Source organism: Myxocyprinus asiaticus, chromosome 49 (assembly GCF_019703515.2).
Source record: "Myxocyprinus asiaticus isolate MX2 ecotype Aquarium Trade chromosome 49, UBuf_Myxa_2, whole genome shotgun sequence".
Lineage (NCBI taxonomy): Eukaryota > Metazoa > Chordata > Actinopteri > Cypriniformes > Catostomidae > Myxocyprinus > Myxocyprinus asiaticus.
In genome coordinates, this window is record NC_059392.1 from 4,997,501 (window position 1) to 5,019,983 (window position 22,483).

The 22,483-nt window shown below is 37.4% G+C and overlaps 1 protein-coding gene across 1 annotated transcript in view; it reads right to left on the reverse strand.

Annotated features, from left to right (window-relative positions):
• pth2rb (parathyroid hormone 2 receptor b) overlaps positions 1-21,685 on the reverse strand; it is a 30,279-nt gene extending 8,594 nt beyond the window's left edge. The window contains exons 1-10 of the mRNA XM_051693184.1: positions 21,623-21,685; positions 20,294-20,396; positions 9,076-9,186; positions 8,885-9,000; positions 8,461-8,558; positions 6,758-6,941; positions 4,841-4,994; positions 2,273-2,333; positions 790-856; positions 14-108 (exon numbers count right to left, since the gene is read on the reverse strand). Coding sequence (XP_051549144.1) covers positions 14-108; positions 790-856; positions 2,273-2,333; positions 4,841-4,994; positions 6,758-6,941; positions 8,461-8,558; positions 8,885-9,000; positions 9,076-9,186; positions 20,294-20,396; positions 21,623-21,685 — 1,052 coding nt within the window. The remainder of the gene's footprint in view (positions 1-13; positions 109-789; positions 857-2,272; positions 2,334-4,840; positions 4,995-6,757; positions 6,942-8,460; positions 8,559-8,884; positions 9,001-9,075; positions 9,187-20,293; positions 20,397-21,622) is intronic.
• Between the last annotated feature and the right edge of the window lie 798 nt (positions 21,686-22,483).

Here is a 22,483-nt window from a genome sequence, read left to right on the forward strand (position 1 = left end):
TTCATGTACTCACCTGTACTGTTTACGTGTGTCGTACCGTCCTGCGTTTGTTTCTCGGATCTTGGTGGCCAGAACTCGTACGATATTTACAAATAGAATAAAATTGAGCTACAAGAAAACAAAAAGGAAATTACTTTCATTTTCAACTCTTAAATTAGAATTCATTTCACAAAATGCAAGATGGAAATGCAACAGGTTTGAACCATTTTTCCTTTTACATTTCACTGTTTGGACGTTGTAATTAATATACCATAGAAATTGTTAGTCATGAGTGCTTGTGAACAAATGCATCCATGTGTGTTAAGTACTAAGTGGAATGTTCTGCTGACATGTGGCAAGGAAGAAACTACATTTGCATCCTGTCACATAATTACAGCTTTTCTGCTGTGAAACAGTCCAGTTTTACTTTTAATCGGAGATCCATCACGGAGAGAAGTGTTTGTGCTCGGCAAAGCCAATAATGAACAGAATAATGCCCATCTGCTAGATAAATATATCCATGCAAATGGTAAGCCATCAATTGAATTCAGTCACCAAACTAATCAACAAACGACAGAGCCCAACCATTCAAACTCGACCCTTTGAATGGCTCTATAAAAGGAGTTTGACAGCCCCTGTTTAGCACATATCATTTGCAAGACATGTTGAATTGGGGGTTAATGAAGATACGGATATCATTGAGAGAACTGTTCTTAAGAATTCTTTTAATATGGGACTCATCTTGAAGTTGTGTGACATTGTAGAGTTTCTATGTTTCTGTCTACAGACTGGAAGCCATGGCAGACTCACCCCAATTGCTGTCAAGATGGGAACTTGGTAAATCCATTTTATATTACCAGCGCTCAACTCCCAACACCTTAGAGAAAGAGACAAAATTACAAAAATGTGAAATTTAAGTACAATTATGTTCTCAATAAGTACTGTTTACCATAGTGCAATGATGGTATCAGATGGTCCCGACCCAAGATCACATCTTTAGTTTATTCAAATGTTTGCCCGGATTGGTATTACAGCGTTTTAGTGCCACGTTAACAAAAAAAGATTTCAATTAATAAAGTTGTAACATTTCGAGAATTAAGTCGAAATATTACAAGATTAAACTAGTAATATTTTGAGAATAAAGTCCAAATTATGAGAATAAAGTCTTAGCATGAGATTGAAGTCGTAACATTGCAAGATTAAAGTCAAAATATTACAACAATAAAGTTGTAGCATTATGATATTAAAGTAGTCATTTTTGGAAAAGTCGTAAAAAGAAAAGACCAGTTTCATCAATGCAACAAATGGATGTAGATGATTTAGTTTCTTGATTTACGACTTTATTCTCGTAATACGACTTGAAACTCATCATTTCGATTTATTCACAAAATAATCCTATTTTCAGTTTCATAGCATTACAACTTTGTTTTAAAACTTCATGACTTTATTCTCATAAAATGCCTAATATTCCAAAAACATTATTACTTTAATCTCGTTATACTGCAATGCAATTTAAATGTAGTATTTTTGATATATTCTCAAAAAATTCCTACTTTAATTTAGTAACGTTACTAAAGTCTCAAGACTTTATAACTTTGTGTTTTATGAAATGCCTATTGTGAGATTATTTGCAAAACATTACGACTTTATCCTTGTAATGTTTTGACTTTATTCTTGTTTTGTTTGTCACTTTAATGTTGTTATGCTGCAATTTAATCTTGTAAAAATTCCAACTTAAATTTTTTAATTTTACTATTTTTATTCTCGAAAATTCATGACTTTATTCTCATAAAATGCCTATTATGAGATTATTCCCAAACATTACAATTTTTTTGTTGTACTGTTACGACTTTAATCTCGTAATGCTACAACTTTAATCTAGTAATTTTAATTTATTCTTAAAATATTCCTACTTTAATTTATTAATGTTACAACTTCATTCTCAAGACTTCATAACATTATTTTCATAAAATGCCTATTGTGAGATTATTCCCAAACATTTAAAAAATGTTGTCGTAATGTTACAACTTTAATCTCGTAATTTTAATTTATTCTTCAAATAGTCCTACTTTAATTTCATGATGTTAAGAATTTATTTTCAAATTCAAAGATTTTTTTTCTGCTATTTTAAACATGGCACAAAAACACAGTCATAGGCCGGAGTGCTCAAACAGAGCCACGTTTTAATAGCACCTCAGAGTCACTGTGGAGAGCATTTTAACATGTCACATTTCACCTTTAACTTATATTTAGAAAAATTAATGAAGAATGAGTATCTTCGGAAAAAACTCACCTCACGTCTGCGAACGTTGCCCTGACGACAGCCCAGGTTGACACGAAGAGAGCTGGCACACCTGCAGTCAAACAAATTAGAAGCTGATGGGATTTATACATTCATACATTCCCAGAGGCATGCCCAGCACTCATAGAGCATGACAGAAAACCACCAGAACAACACTATTTTCAACTGCCAGTTTTATAATCAGAGCAAATTGAAAGCCTTCAAAAGCTTTGGATTGTGAACAATGTTTCAGGCTGACTTTAAACTGGTATATAAGTATTTTACCTATACTAATCGCACACTTCACCAATAAGAATTTAATCGTCTTGCATGCAACTGAAAGTAAACAGACCCAGTGAGCACTGATGATGCATCTCCCAAAATATACAAACTTTATTAATTATAGAAAAGCACAAACGAGACCTCAGCAACAAAAGTTTCAGCAATGTTTTCTTTTCTGACGGTTGCGAGGGATTGAATATGAAAATATAACTTTCATTAGGATGATATATTACCACAAACACATTGATGGCAGGAGCATTAATAACGCATTATTGATTAATATGACACATTAATAATTTCGAACATTCTGTACATCATTATGTCACTGGAGGCCTGTTTGCTCAAGTAATTCAGATTATCATTGACATTGCAGCTGTTGTCGGCCTGTTCAAAAGCAGAACACACCCACTTTGTTGTTCAGTTTAAAACTGTTAAAACAACAATGTCTCTTCTAAAAAGTATTAGCACTTCAAAGATGTCTGTTCTTGCCTGGCAAGTCTTGTGCACCAAAAATAAACTATGAATAAATAAGGCTTCAAATAAAAGAGACCGCCTCAAAGGAAAGCAAAATGATTTAGCTGATTCTTGGAAACAGACATAACAAAAAAACTCAGAAGATTATTATCATAACAAGCTTTGAAATTGGTTGGGATACATCTGGGCAGGGCAAAGTAAACATTATTAAGAAAAATCAACCACTGACTCATCAAAGCATAGTGGAGAGCACTCACAAAAACACTTGCGCCACTTTATGTTTGCAATATTTCAATGCAAAACCCTGCATCTTATAAATTAACCACCCGTAATCTAGTTTAAAGAATTGCTAAATGCGCTGAAATGTGTGTCTTGATTATTTGAATTCAGTCATTGTCATTCTTTTTAATGCAAACAACACTAATTCAACCTACTATGGTCTTTGTTAATTTTTGACCAAAATCAGTATTTCTGATGTAATAAAAATGGTTTCCTTTATCTGAGCGGTACAAGACTTTGGTTTTTCATTACTCGGTCAAAATTGACCAACCTTTAAAAATGAATGGGACATGGCAATTTTTTTTTAGCTGTCAAATACAATAAATAAATCAGCCACAATGCAGAACAAAACACACAGAAATTAAAGAGTGAGACTATAAAACATCCAGATTGCAAAACACACACACACACACACACACAAATGAACTGGTGAGACTATAACACAGATATTTTTATTATTATTCAAATTAAACTAATAAATCAGCCACAAATTATGCATTTATTGTTGTACATTATTGCTATTCACCTCAATGACTTGAAAATGTTTGCAAAATATTTTTTTTACTACAGAAAGTTTTTAAATTGCTAAATGTTTACTCTGATTCTTTTGTTTTATACTCTTATTGATTTTTCACAATTCTGCAGTTCATTTCTTTTAACTGCAAAAACTGATTTCGAATAAATTTTAAAATGCTAATCTTTGACAAATAATAGTTTGATCATGTTTAAATACAGTATATCTCCAAATGCATAACTTGTGATAAAATATAATATTAGGTTACAATAAGCAATCAGACTACACATCAGGTGGCTGCATAAAACACTGCAGCCATCTACTGGCTATTACTGTCATGACATGATTTTCAAGTTATGTTATTTATATTTTGTTCACCAGATGACAGGAATCTGCCTCCAATATGTCACATTTCAATATTTTCTTAATGTTTCAATTTATAGAAGTGTAGGTTTTTACTGTACTAAAGTTAACTTGTTTTCATATGCAAATTAATGGTAAAATTGAGACATTTACATGTAAATAAGATCAAAATAGCATAAAATCTCAAAAGAAGTGCATAATTTTATTGTTATTACTTCAGGGAAGAAGAAATGTATATTATCATCATCTTCAAAAAAAAAAGAAAATGGCTCTTTCCGTTGGAGGACCAAAGGTAGGGCTCATTTATGAAGACCATAGGAGGGTTAAATGTAAATTAGACTTATTCTAGATTGCGCCTTACTCACAAAATTGCCTTGTGCAATTAATGATGCGTTATTACCGCACACAGAAATTAGACAAAAACTGACTTTTGCTTGAAAGGCATGTTTGTGTAGATTTGTGGTGTTCATGGCAGAAGTAATTCATCAAATGATGCTAAAGAGGGTTAACTCTAAATTTTGGGGCATATTTGCGCTGTTACCTGATTTGCAAAATTCTTTCTGTTTACCGGGCGCTAAAGCAGTATGCATGTTCACATAAACGGAGCTAGAGGACGCAATTCATTCTAGTGAATTCCACCACTTTTCTACGCAAACACACATACTTACCCCACCCTATGAGGGTGAAACCCCAGAGATATTTGGAGTCCGAAAAGAAGGCCATAAAAATAAGACTGTGAAGGTAAAGACCCTCCACTAGAATCCAGTAGTAGTTGGTGGCGAGGAAATAGATGAAGAATAGGACGGTGATCTTACAGCCAACCTGAAAATACAAATAACGCTTGCTTCATCCAATGAGATTGTTCAAACCGTGTGCATTCAACCAATCAGAATTGCTTTCTATTTCTATATCACAACTGATTCTCAATTGTCTTTATAGTTTGTGTATTTAATTTCTGAATGTACACTGATGAGTCAAAACATTATGACCACCTGCCTAATATGCTGTTGGTCCTCCATGTGCCACCAACAGTGCCAACCCGCCAAGGCATGGACTCTACAAGACCTCAGAAGGTGTCTTGTGGTATCTGGCAACAAGACATTAGCAGCAGATCCTTCAAATCCTGTAAGTTGTGAGGTGGAGCCGCCGTGGATCAGACTTGTTGGTTTAGCACATTCCCCAGATGCTCAGTTGGATTGAGATCTGGGGAATTTGAAAGCCAGGGCAACACCTTAAACTCTTCATCATGTTCCTCAAACCATTCCCGAATAATGTGCGCAGTGTGGCAGGGCATATTATCCTGCTGAAAAAGGGCATTACCATCAGAAAATACCATTGCCATTAAGGGTGAACCTGGTCTGCAATGATGTCCACATGAATGGCCGGACCCAGGGTTTCCCAGCAGAACACTGCCCAGAGCAACACGCTCCCTCCACCGGCTTGTTGTCTTCCCACAGTGCATCCTGGTGCCATTACTTCCCAGGTAAATGGCGCACATGTACATGGCCGTCCATGTGATGGAAAAGAAAATGGGACTCATCGAATCAGGTGAATTGCTCCAAGGTCAAGTTCAGATGCACATGTGCCCATTGTAGGCACTTTCCATAGTGGACAGGGGTCATCATAGGCACTCTGACCGGTCTGTGGCTACGTAGCCCAATACACAGCAGGGTACGATGCACCGTGTGTTGTGACACATTCCTCCCATAACCATCATTAAAATTTTCTGTAACTTGTGCCACAGTAGACCTTCTGTCTGTTCGGACCAGACGGGATAGCTTTCGTTGCTCTCACGCATCGATGAGCCTTGGGCACCCAACACCCTGTTTGTGGTTTGTCCCTCCTTGGACCACTGTCGGTAGGTACTCACCACTGCTGACCGAGAGCACCCCACAAGCCTTGCCGTTTCAGAGATGCTCTGACCCAGTCGTCTGGTCATAAGAATTTGGCCCTTGTCAAAATCACTCAGGTCTTTACTACTGCCCATTTCTCCCGCATTCAACACGTTGACTATGAGAACTGATTGTTTGCTTACCATCTAATCTACCCAGCCCTTGACTTGTGGCCTTGTTAGGAGATGACCAACGTTATTCGCTTCACCTGTGAGTGGTCATAATGTTTTGGCTTATCGGTGAAAATATCTTTCAAAATGTTCTAATTAAAGTTAGCCAATAATTCCCCATACAAAACAAATTGTGCTCAGCATAAGCAATGCTTATTTTGCTGTCCTAACTATGCACAATTATATGGTTAGTTGCTATTTAGTATTTGCAGTTAGAATTTTGTCCTTCCTGTCCCTGAACCTTTCAGAACAGATCTGCAGCCCACAAGTTGAAAACCACTGCTAATGTGCATTTTTCATAGAACAATTAGTAGCAAAGTACACACAGCCCAAGAATGGATAAAGCTTTGATGTTCAAAGAAGACCAGGCAAGAAAAGTTAACTTAATTTAAGTTAGCTCGAGTTAATTAAAATCATTTTATTCCTTACTAGTTCAGCTTAACACAATGTTGCTTCAATAAAACAAATTTCAATTTAATTAACTCATGCTGGTTTATCAACATGGTTTTCTCAGCATACTCACATACTGAGTCTTGTCAAGAGTAGAGACTGACACAGTGCTAATGTTGTCCATTAGCATGGTGTCGTATTCCTGTAGCACCCCATTAGCGTACACAACTCTGTCTTTAACAAAGATGCTGACCGCACGCAGCATGAACGACACAAATAGGTGCATGTGAATGTAGTTTCTGGTGCAGTGAAGACGCCTGAGAGAGAAACAAAGAGAGAGTATTCATCCTATGGACCTATGGTACCTACACACTAGAGAAAGCGAGAAAGCAACAGAGCGTTTTACAATAGGAATGCGTAATACCATAATGCGAAAAGGTCATCAGAAGATATTTGATGTTTAATGCACTGCAAAATATAACTTTATATAGAGTATTTTGGTCTTATTTTCCAGTAAAAATAACTAAATGTCCTTAACAAGAAAAAAATACATGAGAAGCAGAATGGCATAAGAAATTCAGTCTTGTTTTTAGAGAAATCTCACAAAATTTGGTGTGGTTTATGCTTAGAACAAGAAAAAAACATTTGCCAATGGGTTAAGAAAAATATACTTGTTTTCCCTGTGATTCAAGTTTTTATTTCTTACCCCACTGACAACATTTTTGTTCTTGTTCTAAGCATAAATGTTACTAAATTTGGTTCAATTTCTCTGAAAACAAGACAAAATATCTTGCGTCATTTTGCTTCTCAAGTGAATTTGCCTTGTTTTAAGAATGTTTAGATATTTTTACAGGACAACAAGACAAAAATACATGTAGCTGGATTTTGGAGCGCTATCAAGCACGGCACCACTGAAATAGAAACCAAGCAATTGACAAAATGTTCTAAAGCTTGTTGTGGTCACGTCTAGCTAAGACAAAAACTAATTTACATGGAAGAAAGAGCTTAAAACTTGTTGCTTTATTTGCTTGACGGAACTGCTAAAGGCATCTCCATTTTTGAGGGCATGAAAAGAGCCAGGTCAGTTTGAAATCGAGCAGAAATACAGTGAATTGGATTTCCAAAAGCACAAATTTTAGTTTTAGAATTTGACTAAAATCCAAGTAAAAGAATTATGTTTCCATTGCAAATATCAGTTTAATTAACAGAGAATCAGCAACTTGTGCAAATGGCACTCCTATTTTTTGTGCCAGTTAACATACATTGAAAATCTCATACTTTCTGAAACTCTTATTGATCTGATGAACTGATTGAACTTTTGGTTGCACGACGAGAAGCCACTTTCACAAAACTTTGCGTTTTCTGTCCTTGTGACACACCATCCCCATTAAAATCAATACGCTCGCATCATTCTCTGATGCAACTTAATCTCTAGTGTGTATGCGGCCTACTTGGTGCATATTCTAAGCTAGCAGTGGATCAAGACCAACTTACTACCAAGAAACAATATAAATAATAAAAAAAATACTCATTTAGTAGAGCCCTCCAATTACAAAAAGCAAGGTACAATCTGTTCTGTAATAGAATGAACTCTTAAGGGAACATTTGAGCTAATTTAATTTCTGGAGATCATTAAACAAAAGGCCAAAGACTGTCTGAATCATCCCTCCTAAATCCTTGAATAGGAGCCACTTGTATGAAACAAGTTTATTAATGTGAATTCTTGCATGCTGTGTAACTTCTTAATCAAGACTGGTAGGCATTAGCGTGTTTTGCAAATTGCCTGGTGGGGCGGAAAGTCTGCTGGGTAAAAAAACGTGCTCAAAGTTTGATTACCGGAAATATCCAATGATGAAAATGGCGACTAGCAGCGAACTGAAGGACACCGCGTAGCCGACCGTGTACATGATGTGCAGCCGCTCAAAGAAGTCTCTCTGGAAACGTAAAAAGTTTTTAGTACAATTCATACTTCACACAGTCTCTGACTATTATCAGCAACAAACTTTTAGTTGCTACATCAGACACTTGATTTGCTTCTAGACATCTTAAGAAATATTTTTGAAGAATGATTTCATAAACCAGTGACTTTTGAATTTGTATAATTAGCTTAATCAAACTGTTAGTGAGTAAAACCCATTGTGTTCAAAGATGTATGGACTGACTCAACTGCACCATATTGTAGCATTGATATTGAAACTTCGAAACTAGTCAGTAAGATGCCATAACCTCTCTCTGCTTTAGACTGTTTAAATGGACTTACTTTGCCCTTTCCAATTCCTGGAGCCAGGAAGCGTAGGCAGTCTGAATAGTTGACCCAAGTTCTGTTCTCCATTGAGACCCATGATCCATTCATGTCACACTGACGGTATGCAAACCCTACGGGAACATGAAATAACCATTTAACCATAAATCCATACTGTGTTAGTATAAAGAATTTTTGCTACATTGTACCATTGTGGTTGAAGTCGTAGACGTAACTGGGACATGGCACTTTGGTGACGGTTCCTGGAGAACCTTGAGGCCAGCAAACCAGTCCATCCCATCCAGGAGAACAGACCTCATCTGTGTACACAATGTGTGAACCACAATCACAATTATTGGAAGGTGAAGGTTCCCATAGGTAGGACAGAATCATTAATAAGATGACTTAACACCTCAATTGTTTCTCAGCATTTTGTAACTCAATATGAACTAATTTCATATGAACCATTTTTCATCAAATTCTTCCAAGAGCTAAGATATCCACATACTGTATGTCAGTTGACTAAGTTGTGTATATTTTTATTTCTATCAAGGAATTTTAAGAGAACATCTGAAACATTCAATGAAACATAAGTCTCGTGAGCTTTGAAGGAGCAACCATTGTGTAATATTATTTTCCTTTAAAGCTACTGGATGTGCTCTAGATTACATCCCCCCCCCCCCCCAAAAAAAAAAAAAAAACTTCCAAAGCATACTCCAAGTCAATCCAACACTTTGCATGTAATGGGCCTCATATGAATTTCTATGTAAATATACTTTGTAAAACCATACTTGGCATAATTGTCATATTCAATTCAAGACATTTTTGTAAATCATTCGTAAAATCATTCTTATGTAAATTGTCACATTAAACAAAAAATTATTTTAAAATAGTTACACCATTCTTGCTTGAATTTGTGACATTTAATTTAAAACAAATGCATGTGTAAATTGTTTATAAAACCATTCTTGGGTACATTTTCACATTCAGTTCAACGAAATTTCTGTGTAAAACATTTCTAAAAATCTTCGTACTTAAACTGTCACATTCAGTTACACATATTGATGTATAAATTGATCATAAAACCATTCTAACATAAATTGTCACTTTCAACTAAACTAATTTCTGTGAAAATTGTTCGAGTAAATTTATGACTTGCTGCAAATGTTTGCAGCTCTTCGCCGGTAGTGGTGAACCTCTGGCAAACCTTTGGCAACAATGGACAATTTGCCGCAAGTTTGCCACAAAGCTCATTTGCATGTGAAAATGATCAGTGGCGAATTTGCGGAATAATTTTAAGGAATTTCTGTAAAGATTGTTTGTAACACCATACTTCCTTACATTTGTGACATTCACAAAGTATGTAAATTGTTTGTGAAATTTTTCTTTTGTAAATTGTCACAATCAATTCAGCAAATGTTTGTAAATTGTGCATTAAACCAATCTTATGTAAATTGTCACAATCACTTCAGCAAATTTGTGTAAATCATTCTTAAAGCAATTTTTACGTAAACTGTCACATTTAACTAAACAAATTTCTGTGAAACTTGTTCTTAAAACTATTCTTGTGTAAATATGTGACATTCAATTCAACAGATTGTTCATAAAACCTATTTTTGAGTAGATTTATGACATTCTGTAAAAATTGTTTATAACACAATTCTTGCTTAAATTTGTGACATTCAGTTACACAAATGGGCAGGTAATCAGTTCAACAAATTGTTCGTGAAACCATTCTGATGTAAATTTTCACATTCATTTAAACAAAATTTGTGTAAAACATTCATAAAACCATTCTTGTGTAAACTGTCACATTTGTAGTAGTTAAACAAATATACGTGTAAATTGTTTGTGAAACCATTCTTACACAAATTGTGACGTGCAGTTAAACAAATATCTGTGTAAATTGTTTGGAAAACCATTCTTACACAAATTGTCACATTCAGTTCCTTAAATTTGAATTGTTCCTGAAAATATTCTTATGTAAATTGTTGCATTTACTGGAACAATTTACATAAGAATGGCTTTAAGAATGAATTACACAGAAATGAATGAATGAATGAAGCCCATTGCTAATTAAAAGTGTTAGAGTCCATGTATGGTTCTCCATTGAGCTTTATTATTCTAATGTCTAATGCAATTAGAGTTTATTCGTTAACACATGGTAACAGGGTCTTAATGCCTCATATTCTTATAATGAACTTTCTGCTTGTATTATCAAGAACAGTCCTTTCACTGTAGCATAATGTCTCTTTGAGCAGCAAGGTTTTTTTGCACATTTTCACACATTATCCAATATGACTAACTGGCTCCATTAGCCAAGATGCATTATTAATTAAATTAATTGTTCTGCTTTTGTAAACAGGTAACAAAGTAAGCTTTCAGAAAACGAAGGAAAATATAACATTTCAATCTTGTTTACAAAAAGTGAAAAGGTGTGTGGAGGTGAGGGCGTTGTTCTCGCCTCTCCCCGGCCGCACTAATCTCATAGAACACCACATCGAGACAACCCCAGGGGTAGTGGTACATAGTCGGCCCTACCGGTTACCCGAACACAAAAAACAGGTAGTACGGGAAGAAATGAGTTACACCAATTTGTGACCCTTCCATTCGGTTTGTTTGGGGCCCCGGCTACATTTCAGCATCTTATGGACAGAGTCCTCAGACCGCACGCTGTTTATGCCGATGCTTATTTGGATTATATTATTATTTACAGTAATGAATGGCAGCGGCACATGCAGCATCTGGGGGCCATTCTGAGGTTGCTGCGATGAGCGGGGCTCACAGCAAACCCGAAGAAGTGGTGGTACGGTATCTGGGTTTCCACTTGGGCCATGGGCAGGTGCTCCCCAAATTGATAAAACTGCAGCTATTGCGACCTGCCTGAGACCCAAGACCAAAAAGGAGGTGAGACAGTTCTTGGGGCTGGCTGGCTATTATCGAAGGTTTGTGCCAAATTATTCGGATGTCACCAGCCCGCTGACTGATCTCACGAAAAAGGGAGCTCCAAACTCGGTCCAGTGAATGGAGCCATGCCAACAGGCTTTCACACAGGTAAAAGCTGCACTTTGTGGTGGGCCGCTTCTGTACTCCCCTGATTTCTCTTTCCCTTTTGTTTTACAGACAGATGCACCGGACAGGGGGCTGGGTGCTGTACTGTCCCAGGTGGTGGAGGGGGAGGATCGCCCGGTGCTGTACATTAGTCGGAAGCTCTCTATGAGAGAGACGAAGTACAGCACCATAGAGAAGGAGTGTTTGGCCATCAAGTGGGCGGTCCTTACTTTCTGCTACTATTTGTTGGGACGAGCATTCGCCCTCTGTTCAGACCATGCCCCGCTCCAATGGCTCCACCGCATGAAGGATGCCAATGCCTGGATCACCTGTTGGTATCTGGCACTCCAACCATTTAAGTTTGAGGTGGTCCACAGTCCGGGCACGCAGATGGCTGTCGTGGACTTCCTTTCCAGAAAAGGGGGTGGAGTGGGCAGTCCGGACGGTTCCCCTGGCCTGAGTTGGGCGGTGGTGGTATGTGGAGGTGAGGGTGTGGTTGAGCACCCGTCTGAAGAGAGAGAAAGCGGTAAGGAATTCCACCTGGGATGAATTGCTACTAATTACCATTTCTATGTTCGCAGTGAGAGACAGGGGAGATAAAAGGTGACCCAGTCCACAGAGAGAGCAGAGAGAGTTGCACACCAGACACTGCGTTTCTAGAGTGTTGTGCTGAAAAGCTGATCTGGCTTACATTTTTATGCTGCAAAGCAGACTTTTGTTTTGAGTGTGCGCTGAAAAGCAATTTCTGTTATTTTGTTAATAAACCCTGACTCACGTGGACTGTGGAAACTGGCTCCCGCTTCTTCCTTATCCGTCACATAACAAACCTTGTCACAATGTGTTAACATGATCTCTTATGAAAGTAACAGCCACAGCCCACTGGAAAATTGTATTGCTCAGAGGTTGCTCTTTCCACATCTTGGAAGACTTAATGGAGATATGCATGGTTACTCTATCCTTTCTGCTCATTGATTGAACAGTTTTGTAAGTCTTTTGTCCTAAGTAGAAACATTTTGTCAAACATTGATCCCACCCCCACAGTGCAGTGTGGGAAAAGGGCAAGGTCCCTATGGAAGCACCATGCCGGTTGGTCAATTCCCCCATGGGAGAGAAAAGTGTCTGACTCTTCAAGAACCTGATGCTATTTAGAAACTTTATTTAGAATGAATGAGAAAACAGCAAAGCTCAATTTAGTCCGAGTTGACAGAAAAAGCATCATCATGCATTTGTCTTCTATCTATTCATAGTCTCAAACTATCTTTGAGACGAAAATCATTAGTTCGAGATCAGGGTTGGGGAGTAATGGAATACGTGTAATGGGATTTAGTATTTGACAAGACATGTAACCGTATTTATTGGATTTATGTTTCATCTGTCAAAGCGTTTCTAACTATTTTTTGTTAAGCTGTAATAACACGACGTAGACTCCCAAGGTAAAGTTCCTCAATTATGTCATATCCACCTTTTCACTCACAACAGTGTGAAAGTGCTGGTATGAATGAAACAAATCATAAGAAAGTGTTTCACCGCCAGGGCTGGATTGGTAATCTGGCATACCGGCATTTTCCCGGTGGGCCGACACACTTTGGAGCCAACCAGGGGCGGACTGGCCATCGGGGAACCGGGACTAATTTGAAATTCCCAACTTCCAAATGAACAGACTAAATATTAAATGAATAAAAATGACAATAAAATGCATAGTAATCTCTTCAGTAATCAAAATACTTTTTGAATGTAACTGTATTCTAATTACCAATGATTTAAATTGTAACTGTAGTGGAATACAGTTACTTATATTTTGTATTTTAAATGCGTAATCCCGTTACATGTATTCCGTTACTCCCCAACCCTGTCTGTTACAAGGCGCGATTACATTTTATAATGAATTCTATGAAGAAATTTCAAGTTAGAGCATAACTTTTTTCTCTAGTAAGACATTTGATATTAGAGCAAATGTGTTACTGCAAAAAAAAAAAAAAACAATTCTTAATGAGAATTTAAATTTAAGTTTTCCTGTAAAAATATCTAAAAATCCTTGAAACAAGAAAAATTTAGTTGAGTAGCAAAACTGCATAAGATATGTAAGCTTTTTTTCAGAGAATGTATTTTTTACAATGAAGTGTATTATCTTACTTAATTTACTTGTTTATAGTCAAAACTAGCGAAAAAATCTGCCAGTGTTTAAGAAGTAATCCAAAGTATTTAGATTACTTTACTGACCTTGAGTAATCTAACGGAATATGTTACAAATTACATTATTTCAGCATGTATTCTGTAATCTGTAGCGGAACTGACTATACTTTTACATTTACACACACCACTGTAAAATATCGACAGGCACTCACGTTCTCTTATATTGCTCATCCACTGAGGGAATCCTGGAGGCTTAAGAGGGAAACCCCACTATTGCAGTGCAATTCCGCTGCATTTCACAATGGAAAGTTAAGGAAACAAACTTCCTGTTACTGTTTCAAGTGCGGTCCTCTCAAACGAACAAACAACAGAAAAATATTATAAAAGCACCAGGGTCACAGCATTGCCAATTTTATAGGAAATCAACCTACAGATAGCTTTCTTACAGTTTTTTTTTCTTCTACAGACTCACTCATGCTCAAATTGTCTCAGAAGTCTATCTCATGTTGCACCTGCCTTGGCATTCTAATTAGGAATCACGCAGGTAAAAAAGAGCCAGTCAGCATCTTAACTTGGAACGCCTGATCACGTGGATAATGGCAGGACCAACACGTGTAGATGAAGAAAAACAGGATGAATGTGATGGAAAAACAATAACAAGGTGCATCAGCTTCTGAAAGTGGATGACTCACGAGCTGGCACCACACTGTCATTGTTGAGGAAGTTGCTATTAAACTGCAGCTTTCCAAAGGACAAGCTACTCGCAATTCAAAGTAGCTTAAAGCCCATTTGAAAAAATTGTTAGGTACAGAACGAGCTGTTAACAAAAAGTGGCTAATTACATTGGAGCTATCTGAAGAAAAGACTGATAAAGCTATAGGCTAACTATCAGATAATATAATTTATCTGTGTCCTCAAATCAATATTTATCAGTTACTAAAGCAATGAAGACCTAACAACATTGAAATGAAAATATAATAAGTAGTAAATTTCAAATAGCCTGAAAACGGTAAGACAAATTATTTTTAGGGTGGTAAAATGGGTGGTAACAATAAACATCCCTGTAAAATACATGATCGTCCCGTCAATACGTGATATTTAAGTCAAAATCGTTCAAGATCGTTAATTTAACCTTGATATAATTTGGACTATGGTGTTTAAGGGACCATCTGTAAAGTCCACAAATTGCGCTAAAACTATGGATGTTGTGATAAGGGAACCCTATTCATTTAATTTAAGCTGCAGCATGTAAATATTTCATTTTAAAAGACGTTTCGTGCATGCACATACAATATCCAAATATCCACTACAACACGAAAATCACATTCATGATCGCGCTACAGTCAGCAGCGAGGCTGTGAGAGTACTTGCTGCAAACGGGCTCAAATTAATTAGTGAATCATTCTGAATGTACCGATTCACTTAAACGAATTGCAAATTCCAACGCTATATATAGTAGCGAATTCTCAGGGTCAGCAAAGCCTTCTCTGCTGGCCTAACATGCCAAATAAATAAATGTTTTTCATCCTTTTATTCTCAATCACCTTTTTGCCTATGTATTTTTAATCGCTCTCCACTCTTAATTAATCTACAAACAAATAGAGAAAAACGAAAAGTTTATCCAGTCAGAATTTATTCCTTGATGCTTACAAGCGAAGCGTGACAGCTGTTTCACAAGTCGCTTGCCTGAAGCAGCGCATGAGTCTGAGCTCCAACCCTGTCAGGCCTTTAGAATTTCCACAGAATCCCTCAACAGTGCGAATGAATGAGCAACTATTGTCAGATTGTCAGATTCATCAGCCAATCAGATTGATCTATTTGTTCTTGGCGGGTGTGATCTTTAGGATATGTCGCGGTCGAGGCCTTCTTGCTGGCCTTGAGTGACGCAAACACGCTTTCAGTGATGTATGTAATTTAAAAGCGAAGAGCGCGAGATCTTGCTGACGAGTCGGCTGTCATCACTGCCACTATCACCACTAAGAAAGACGTCCTTATGGATTTAAAAACACGAGATGTTCTGCATGACCGTGTGATTGCTTAATTTATTAATCAGGAAAGGAGGACTGATTTTCACTTCAAGCAAATTGGTAAGTGCTTTTTGCATTGTTATAGCAACATCAGGAGTTTAAATGTGTAAATTAGGCTGCTTGAGCATTCAGTGTCAGATCAAGTGCTGCGTTCCATTCAATTCGGAAAGTCGGATTTTACAACTTCCTGCTAGGAAAAGTGCAGTGGAATGCGTCTTTATGTCAGAATTACAACTTGTAGGCTCGTGCAGAAATTCTCAACTCCGATTTCGCCAAGATGCAGGGGCATGATGACACACAAACATGTCGACACTCAGGGAGTTATATGTACAAAGTAAGTGATAAACATTCACTTTATTAAGTAATATCGATAAATGAGTTTATTTCCACATTACATGATATTAAAGCTTGTTTAACAAACGCCTGCAGAAACAGGTGTATAAAACATTATAATCTCTTTTGATAATCGAACACCTGTAGCACAAATGCTAGCACTGCAGCATTATTTATCAGTTGGGTTTCTAGAAGACATCTCTAATGAGAGTCAAACCCCTGCTATGTTAACGGGAGCATTGCAGTTCCGAATATCGGGGAATGGGATGCATTTATGGTCGGAGATATCAAGAAGGAATATCCCACATACAACTTGAATGTAACGAAGCATAACCGTGTACCCTGACGAAACGAAATCTATTGCAAGTAACATTTCAATCGCAAATTATTAGATAGATTTTTCTAGGTATTATAGACCTCCTCGGTAGAGTCATCTGAAAAATTATGATTTTTGAATGTCTGTTCAGGAGACGTACATTTCACTAACAGTCATGCTGCACTTAAAATTAGGATTGCTTGAGCATTAAGTGTCATTTCAAGTTCTGGCTTTCGTGCGTGGACGTGTTTTTAAAATGTCAATTGGTATTACTAGATAGCTGTGACATAATGTATGATGCCCAAAGGCATAGGGTGTCTTATTCATTGTGAAACTGTGTTTTCTTAATGACATGAATCACACTGAAGGCCTAGACTTAAAATGCACGGCCCACCACTGCATAAAAGTCAATTGGTGATTCGCTTCTTTTAACCGTCGAATGAACCGATTCACTACAATGAATCTGGGTTCCAGTGAGGCACTTAGAATGGAAGTGAATGGGGCCAATCTGTCACCGTTAAAATACTCACTATTTCAAAAGTATAGCCAAAAACAATATGTGTGCTAACGTGATTTTAGTGAGATAAAATCACTTACTAACCTCTGTGTAAAGTTCTATCCAATTTTACAACTCTGTTGTCATGACGATGTAACGCCATGAACTCTAAAACCCTAAAACGACTGTAAAAATTATGATTTAAACAACTTTACAGCATTAAATTTTATCAAATTATAAGCTTCACATTTCTGTCTTTAAACCCTCTGAATATTGGTCCCATTCACTTCCACTGTAAGTGCCTCACTGTAACCTTGATTTGAGCTTTTTTTTTTTAAAGAAAAGGAGGGACGAGACAAAATAAATGTTTGTTTTAATCAACATTTGATCTGGTAAAAACAAAATTCTTTTTTTTTTTTTTGGCACAAATCTGGCTCCATAGGGTTCATTCACATGAACATTCTGAACAAACCATTTCACTAAAATGAACCATCTGTGAACAAACTGAATCACTAAAATGACTCCCCAACGCTATGTATGAAAGAGATATGAGCGCATACAACGATGTAGCATTTTGTCACGCTACATTGCTACTCATTGGAAATTAACTTGTTACTAGAAAAGCATTATTGTGAAAATAGCCTAACTACTGTCAAGCTACTAAAAAAATAGCCTACGCATTTAAACTGCAACTGCAGTCTTTGAGGGTTTCAAATGAAATTAATGTTAATTTAATTTAGCAAATTATCTAAAGCAGCTTCTATATGGCCAAAAATTCTTAATGATATGCCATACAAGGACATTCTGTGTGCTTTCAATTTTGTGGCAACAGTTTGAGGTGGTCTCTTTTCTATTTCAGAAAGACGGAGCTCTTATAGCAGCAAAGGGACGGATTAATACCTATGCTTTTGAAATGAAATGCTCAACAAGAGCAAAACATTATGACCACCTGCCTAATATGTCATTGGTTCTCTGCGTGCCACCAAAACAGTGCCGACCCGCCGAGGCATGGACTCTACAAGACCCCTGAAGGTGTCCTGTGCTATCTGGCACCAAGACCTTAGCAGCAGATCCTTCAAGTCCTGTAAGTTGCGAGGTGGAGTCACCGTGGATCGGACTTGTTGATCCAGCAGATCCCACAGATGCTCAATCAGATTGAGATCTGGGGAGTTTGGAGGCCAGGGCAACACCCTGAACTCTTCATCATGTTCTTCAAACCATTCCCGAACAATGTGTGAAGTGTGGCAGGGCGCCTTATCCTGCTGAATAATGCCACTGCCATCATGGAATACCATTGCCATGAAGAATGTACCTGGTCTGCAACGATGTTTAGGTAGGTGGTATGTGTCAAATTGATGTGCACATGAATGGCCGGACCCAGGGTTTCCCAGCAGAACATTGCCCAGAGCATCACACTCCCTCCACAGGCTTGTCGTCTTCCCACAGTGCATCCTCGTGCCATCACTTCCCCAGGTAAACAGCACACACGTACACGGCCGTCCATGTGATGTAAAAGAAAATGAGACTCATTGGACCAGGCAAACTTCTTCCACTGCTCTAAGGTCCTGTTCCGACGCTTGCGTGCCCATTGTAGGCGTTTTTGATGGTGGACAGGGGTCATCATGGGCACTCTGACCAGTGTGTGGCTACGCGGTCCCATACGCAACAGGGTGCGATGCACTGTGTGTTGTGACCCATTCCTTCCGTAACCATCATTACTTACTGTTATTATTTTTTGTGACTTGTGCCACAGTAGACCTTCTGTCAGGTCGGACCAGATGGGATAGCCTTCATTGACGACGCGCATCGATGAGCCTTGGGCGCCCAAAACCCTGTCGCCTGTTTGTGGTTTGTCCCTCCTCGGACCACTGTCTGTATGTACTCACCACTGCTGACCAGGAGCACCCCACAAGCCTTGCAGTTTCAGAGATGCTCTGACCCAGTCGTCTGGCCATAACAATTTGGCCCTTCTCAAAGTCACTCAGGTCTTTAATCCTGCCCATTTCTTCTGCATTCAACACGTTGACTATGAGAACTGATTGTTCACTTACCATCTAATCAACCCAGACCTTGACATGTGACCTTGTTAGGAGATGATCAGTGTTATTCACTTCACCTGTGACTGGTCATAATGTTTTGGCTCATCGGTGTATATTTCACTGATGATACAATTTGCAATGAAAAACGTTATTACATTTAAAAACGATAGCAAAATAGAAGCATTTTTCAATAGTGGTCTCAGACTTCTGGACCCCAATTTATGTTGAGGTTGCATGAATGCCTAGCACATATGAGTGGGCAGATATAGAGAAAATGTTGTGGCTGGCTGTCTAAATAAAGATTGCAAGTAGAGAGGCTGGAAGCAGTTGGACAGGAGATTCATTCACATGTGGTTTGGTGATAATAGACACTATCTGAGAAACCACATAAAACATATTTTTGTTTGTGAACCATTTTGATACTGTGCTGGGCCACTTGAGGTCCTGAAAGCAAAACCAGCTGAGACCCACTGTTCCAAACAGATTCATATGTCACAGTGTAATTCATATTTAAAAGGCTTTTAACCAATCGCCAAATGAACTTATGACACAGGTGTGTTTAAGGCCTAATGAGTTACTTTCATCTTGATCAGCCCCCATATTTACATGAGTTATGCAAATGAGCTCCTCTCAGCTCCTAGTGAACATCAAAACAACGTTGGTTCTAGACGGAAACGTCGAGGTGACCATGAAGAGAGGACGTGAATATATACAATGTGTGTTATGTAACTAAAGCAAAGACAGTCAAGTCAATTTTATTTCTATAGCACTTTTTTACAATACATATGTGGCCTGCTCCATCATTTTGAGTCACTTTGTCCCTGAGACACATTTCAAGTTTTATGCACTAAAGTAAAAAGGAAAGCATTTAAATTATTTTATCAGGCAACATTTAAAAGGCGACAATGGTTTGATGCAGAACCATAATGATTCTATCGTAAGAAAGCCAGATATCATCTAGTTGCATATGTTCGTTAAATAGATTACATTTTGTAATACTGGTACCACTAAATTGGTAATGTAAAGTCTTACCAGTAGGGTTGTGTTCAGAGATGTTTTGAAGGCACTGTAGTTTGATGTCGTACAGCAGAAGAACTTGTTCTTGAGCTGTTAAACCCACCTCTGGATCCACATGCTATCCACAAAAAACAAAAATGAGATGGGTTTCAGTTGATCTCGGATGTCAAATGGAATTTTTTTGCAGATTCTAGACCTCCAATCAGAAGATTTTGAGGTTTAATGGAGTTGTAAATCCACAAATCACAGATATTTAAGCATGATTCTTAAGGAATAGTTCACCCAAAAATTAAGATTCTTTCATTCTTTACTCACTTTCATGCCATCCTAGATGTATAATACTTTCTGTCTTCTTCTGAACACAAACAAAGATTTTAAAAAGAATATTTCAGCAGTGAATGGTGACCAGAACTTTGAAATGCCAAAAAGCACATAAAGGCAGCCTAAAAGTAATCTGTAGATCTCCTGTGGTTTAATCCATGTCTTCTGAAGCGATGCAATCACTTTGGGTGAGAAACAGATCAATATTCAGAATGTGAAAGTGGAGATTTACAGAAAAAAATGAATTATATTTCGGTCTGTTCTCACCCAAAACTGATTAGATCGCTTCAGAAGACATGGATTAAACCACTGGAGTCATGTGGATTACTTGTATGCTGTCTTTATGTGATTTTTGGTGCTTCTAAGTTCTGGCCACCATTCACTTGCATTGTTTGGACCTACAGAGCTGAGATATTCTTCATAAATCGTAGTTTGTGTTCTGCAGAAGAAAGAAAGTCATACACATCTGGGATGGCATGAGGGTGAATAAACGATGAGAGAATTTTCTTTTTTGGTTGAACTATCTCTTTAATTGCAAAACATCTAGTGGCACATCATGAAAAGCATCAGTCCAGGTTTGCATGTTTGTTTGCTTGAAGTTGTAAAAAAAAATCTGTCTTCAGCCTTCTGTGTTAATAATTGTAGATACATAAATCCAGGTATACATATATAATTGACTTCCCATTATCAGCCAAATGTGAGTGCTGCAATATTGCATTTCCTATTTTTTAAATGAAATGTTTTTGTCTCCTGATCATCTGACTTATATATGAGATATATGAATTTCCCAATTCACATGAAGGCTATGATAATGTAGTTATAAGTAGGTAAACATTTTTTTTTTTTTTTTTTGCTACATTATATCTCACTTTTAATACAGTAAAATACTTAATGCATAATTACTCCGAATGATAGATTAATAAACGTGTTTGATGTATTTACAATGTGCATCATCGCACAGAAATATATAGATTTACCATATATAAGGGTTATAAACAGCGACAAATTATTTGGTCGTCTTACCTGTGCTTTGATTGAAGTACCAAGCAAAACTTGGGCAAATATCCACAGAGGTATATTCCACATTTTAATAGCTGCTTCTTAAATACTCGTTTCCCTTCAATTCTTGAATCTTCTTTTATTGGTTTTACATATATATCTACATATATAAATGTAGACTGTATATTCTCAGATGGTGGGGGAAAAAAACTCAGGGTCTGCCGAAATGGAGTTGAATACCACAGGCTCGAATAATAAAAAAAGACACAAGAAAGAAAAACAGGGCAGGCGAGTGAAACTCTGTGCAGTCCACACAGGAGGGGTGAACCCGAGATCTTCTTGCAATGACTGCAATGACTACACAAGAGCTTCAAGAAAAAGCACAACTTTGCATAATTACAAAACAAACCCCTTAAAAATAATTCCTTCTCATTCTGTTCAGCTTGGAGTTTGCACACACACACGCACACACACATATATATTAAATATTAATACAAATATTAATATAAAGACAGACAAATATTCATGTAAATAATAAATAGCATTTAAAAACAGATTTAATATAAATAATAAATCAAAAGAATTTTAAAAGTGTAAATATTATATAATAAAGGAACATTTAGAAATGACAATATCCTGACGAATTAAAAGAAATCCGTTCCTCGCTTGTGAGCTCTCCACGGTGCTGAAATTACGCACGAACTTGGTGGAAAACGACTCTTCCTCTCGAAATCATTCTCAAAGTTATTTCATCTTTGGTCTTTCCCATTTCAAAAAAGATCGTTAACTTCTGAATTCCACCAAATCGTCTTATTCCCAAGTTCTGGACGCGCAGATAATGGCGCGCAACGGCGCTTTGGCGGTTTATAAAATCTCCCGCGAAAT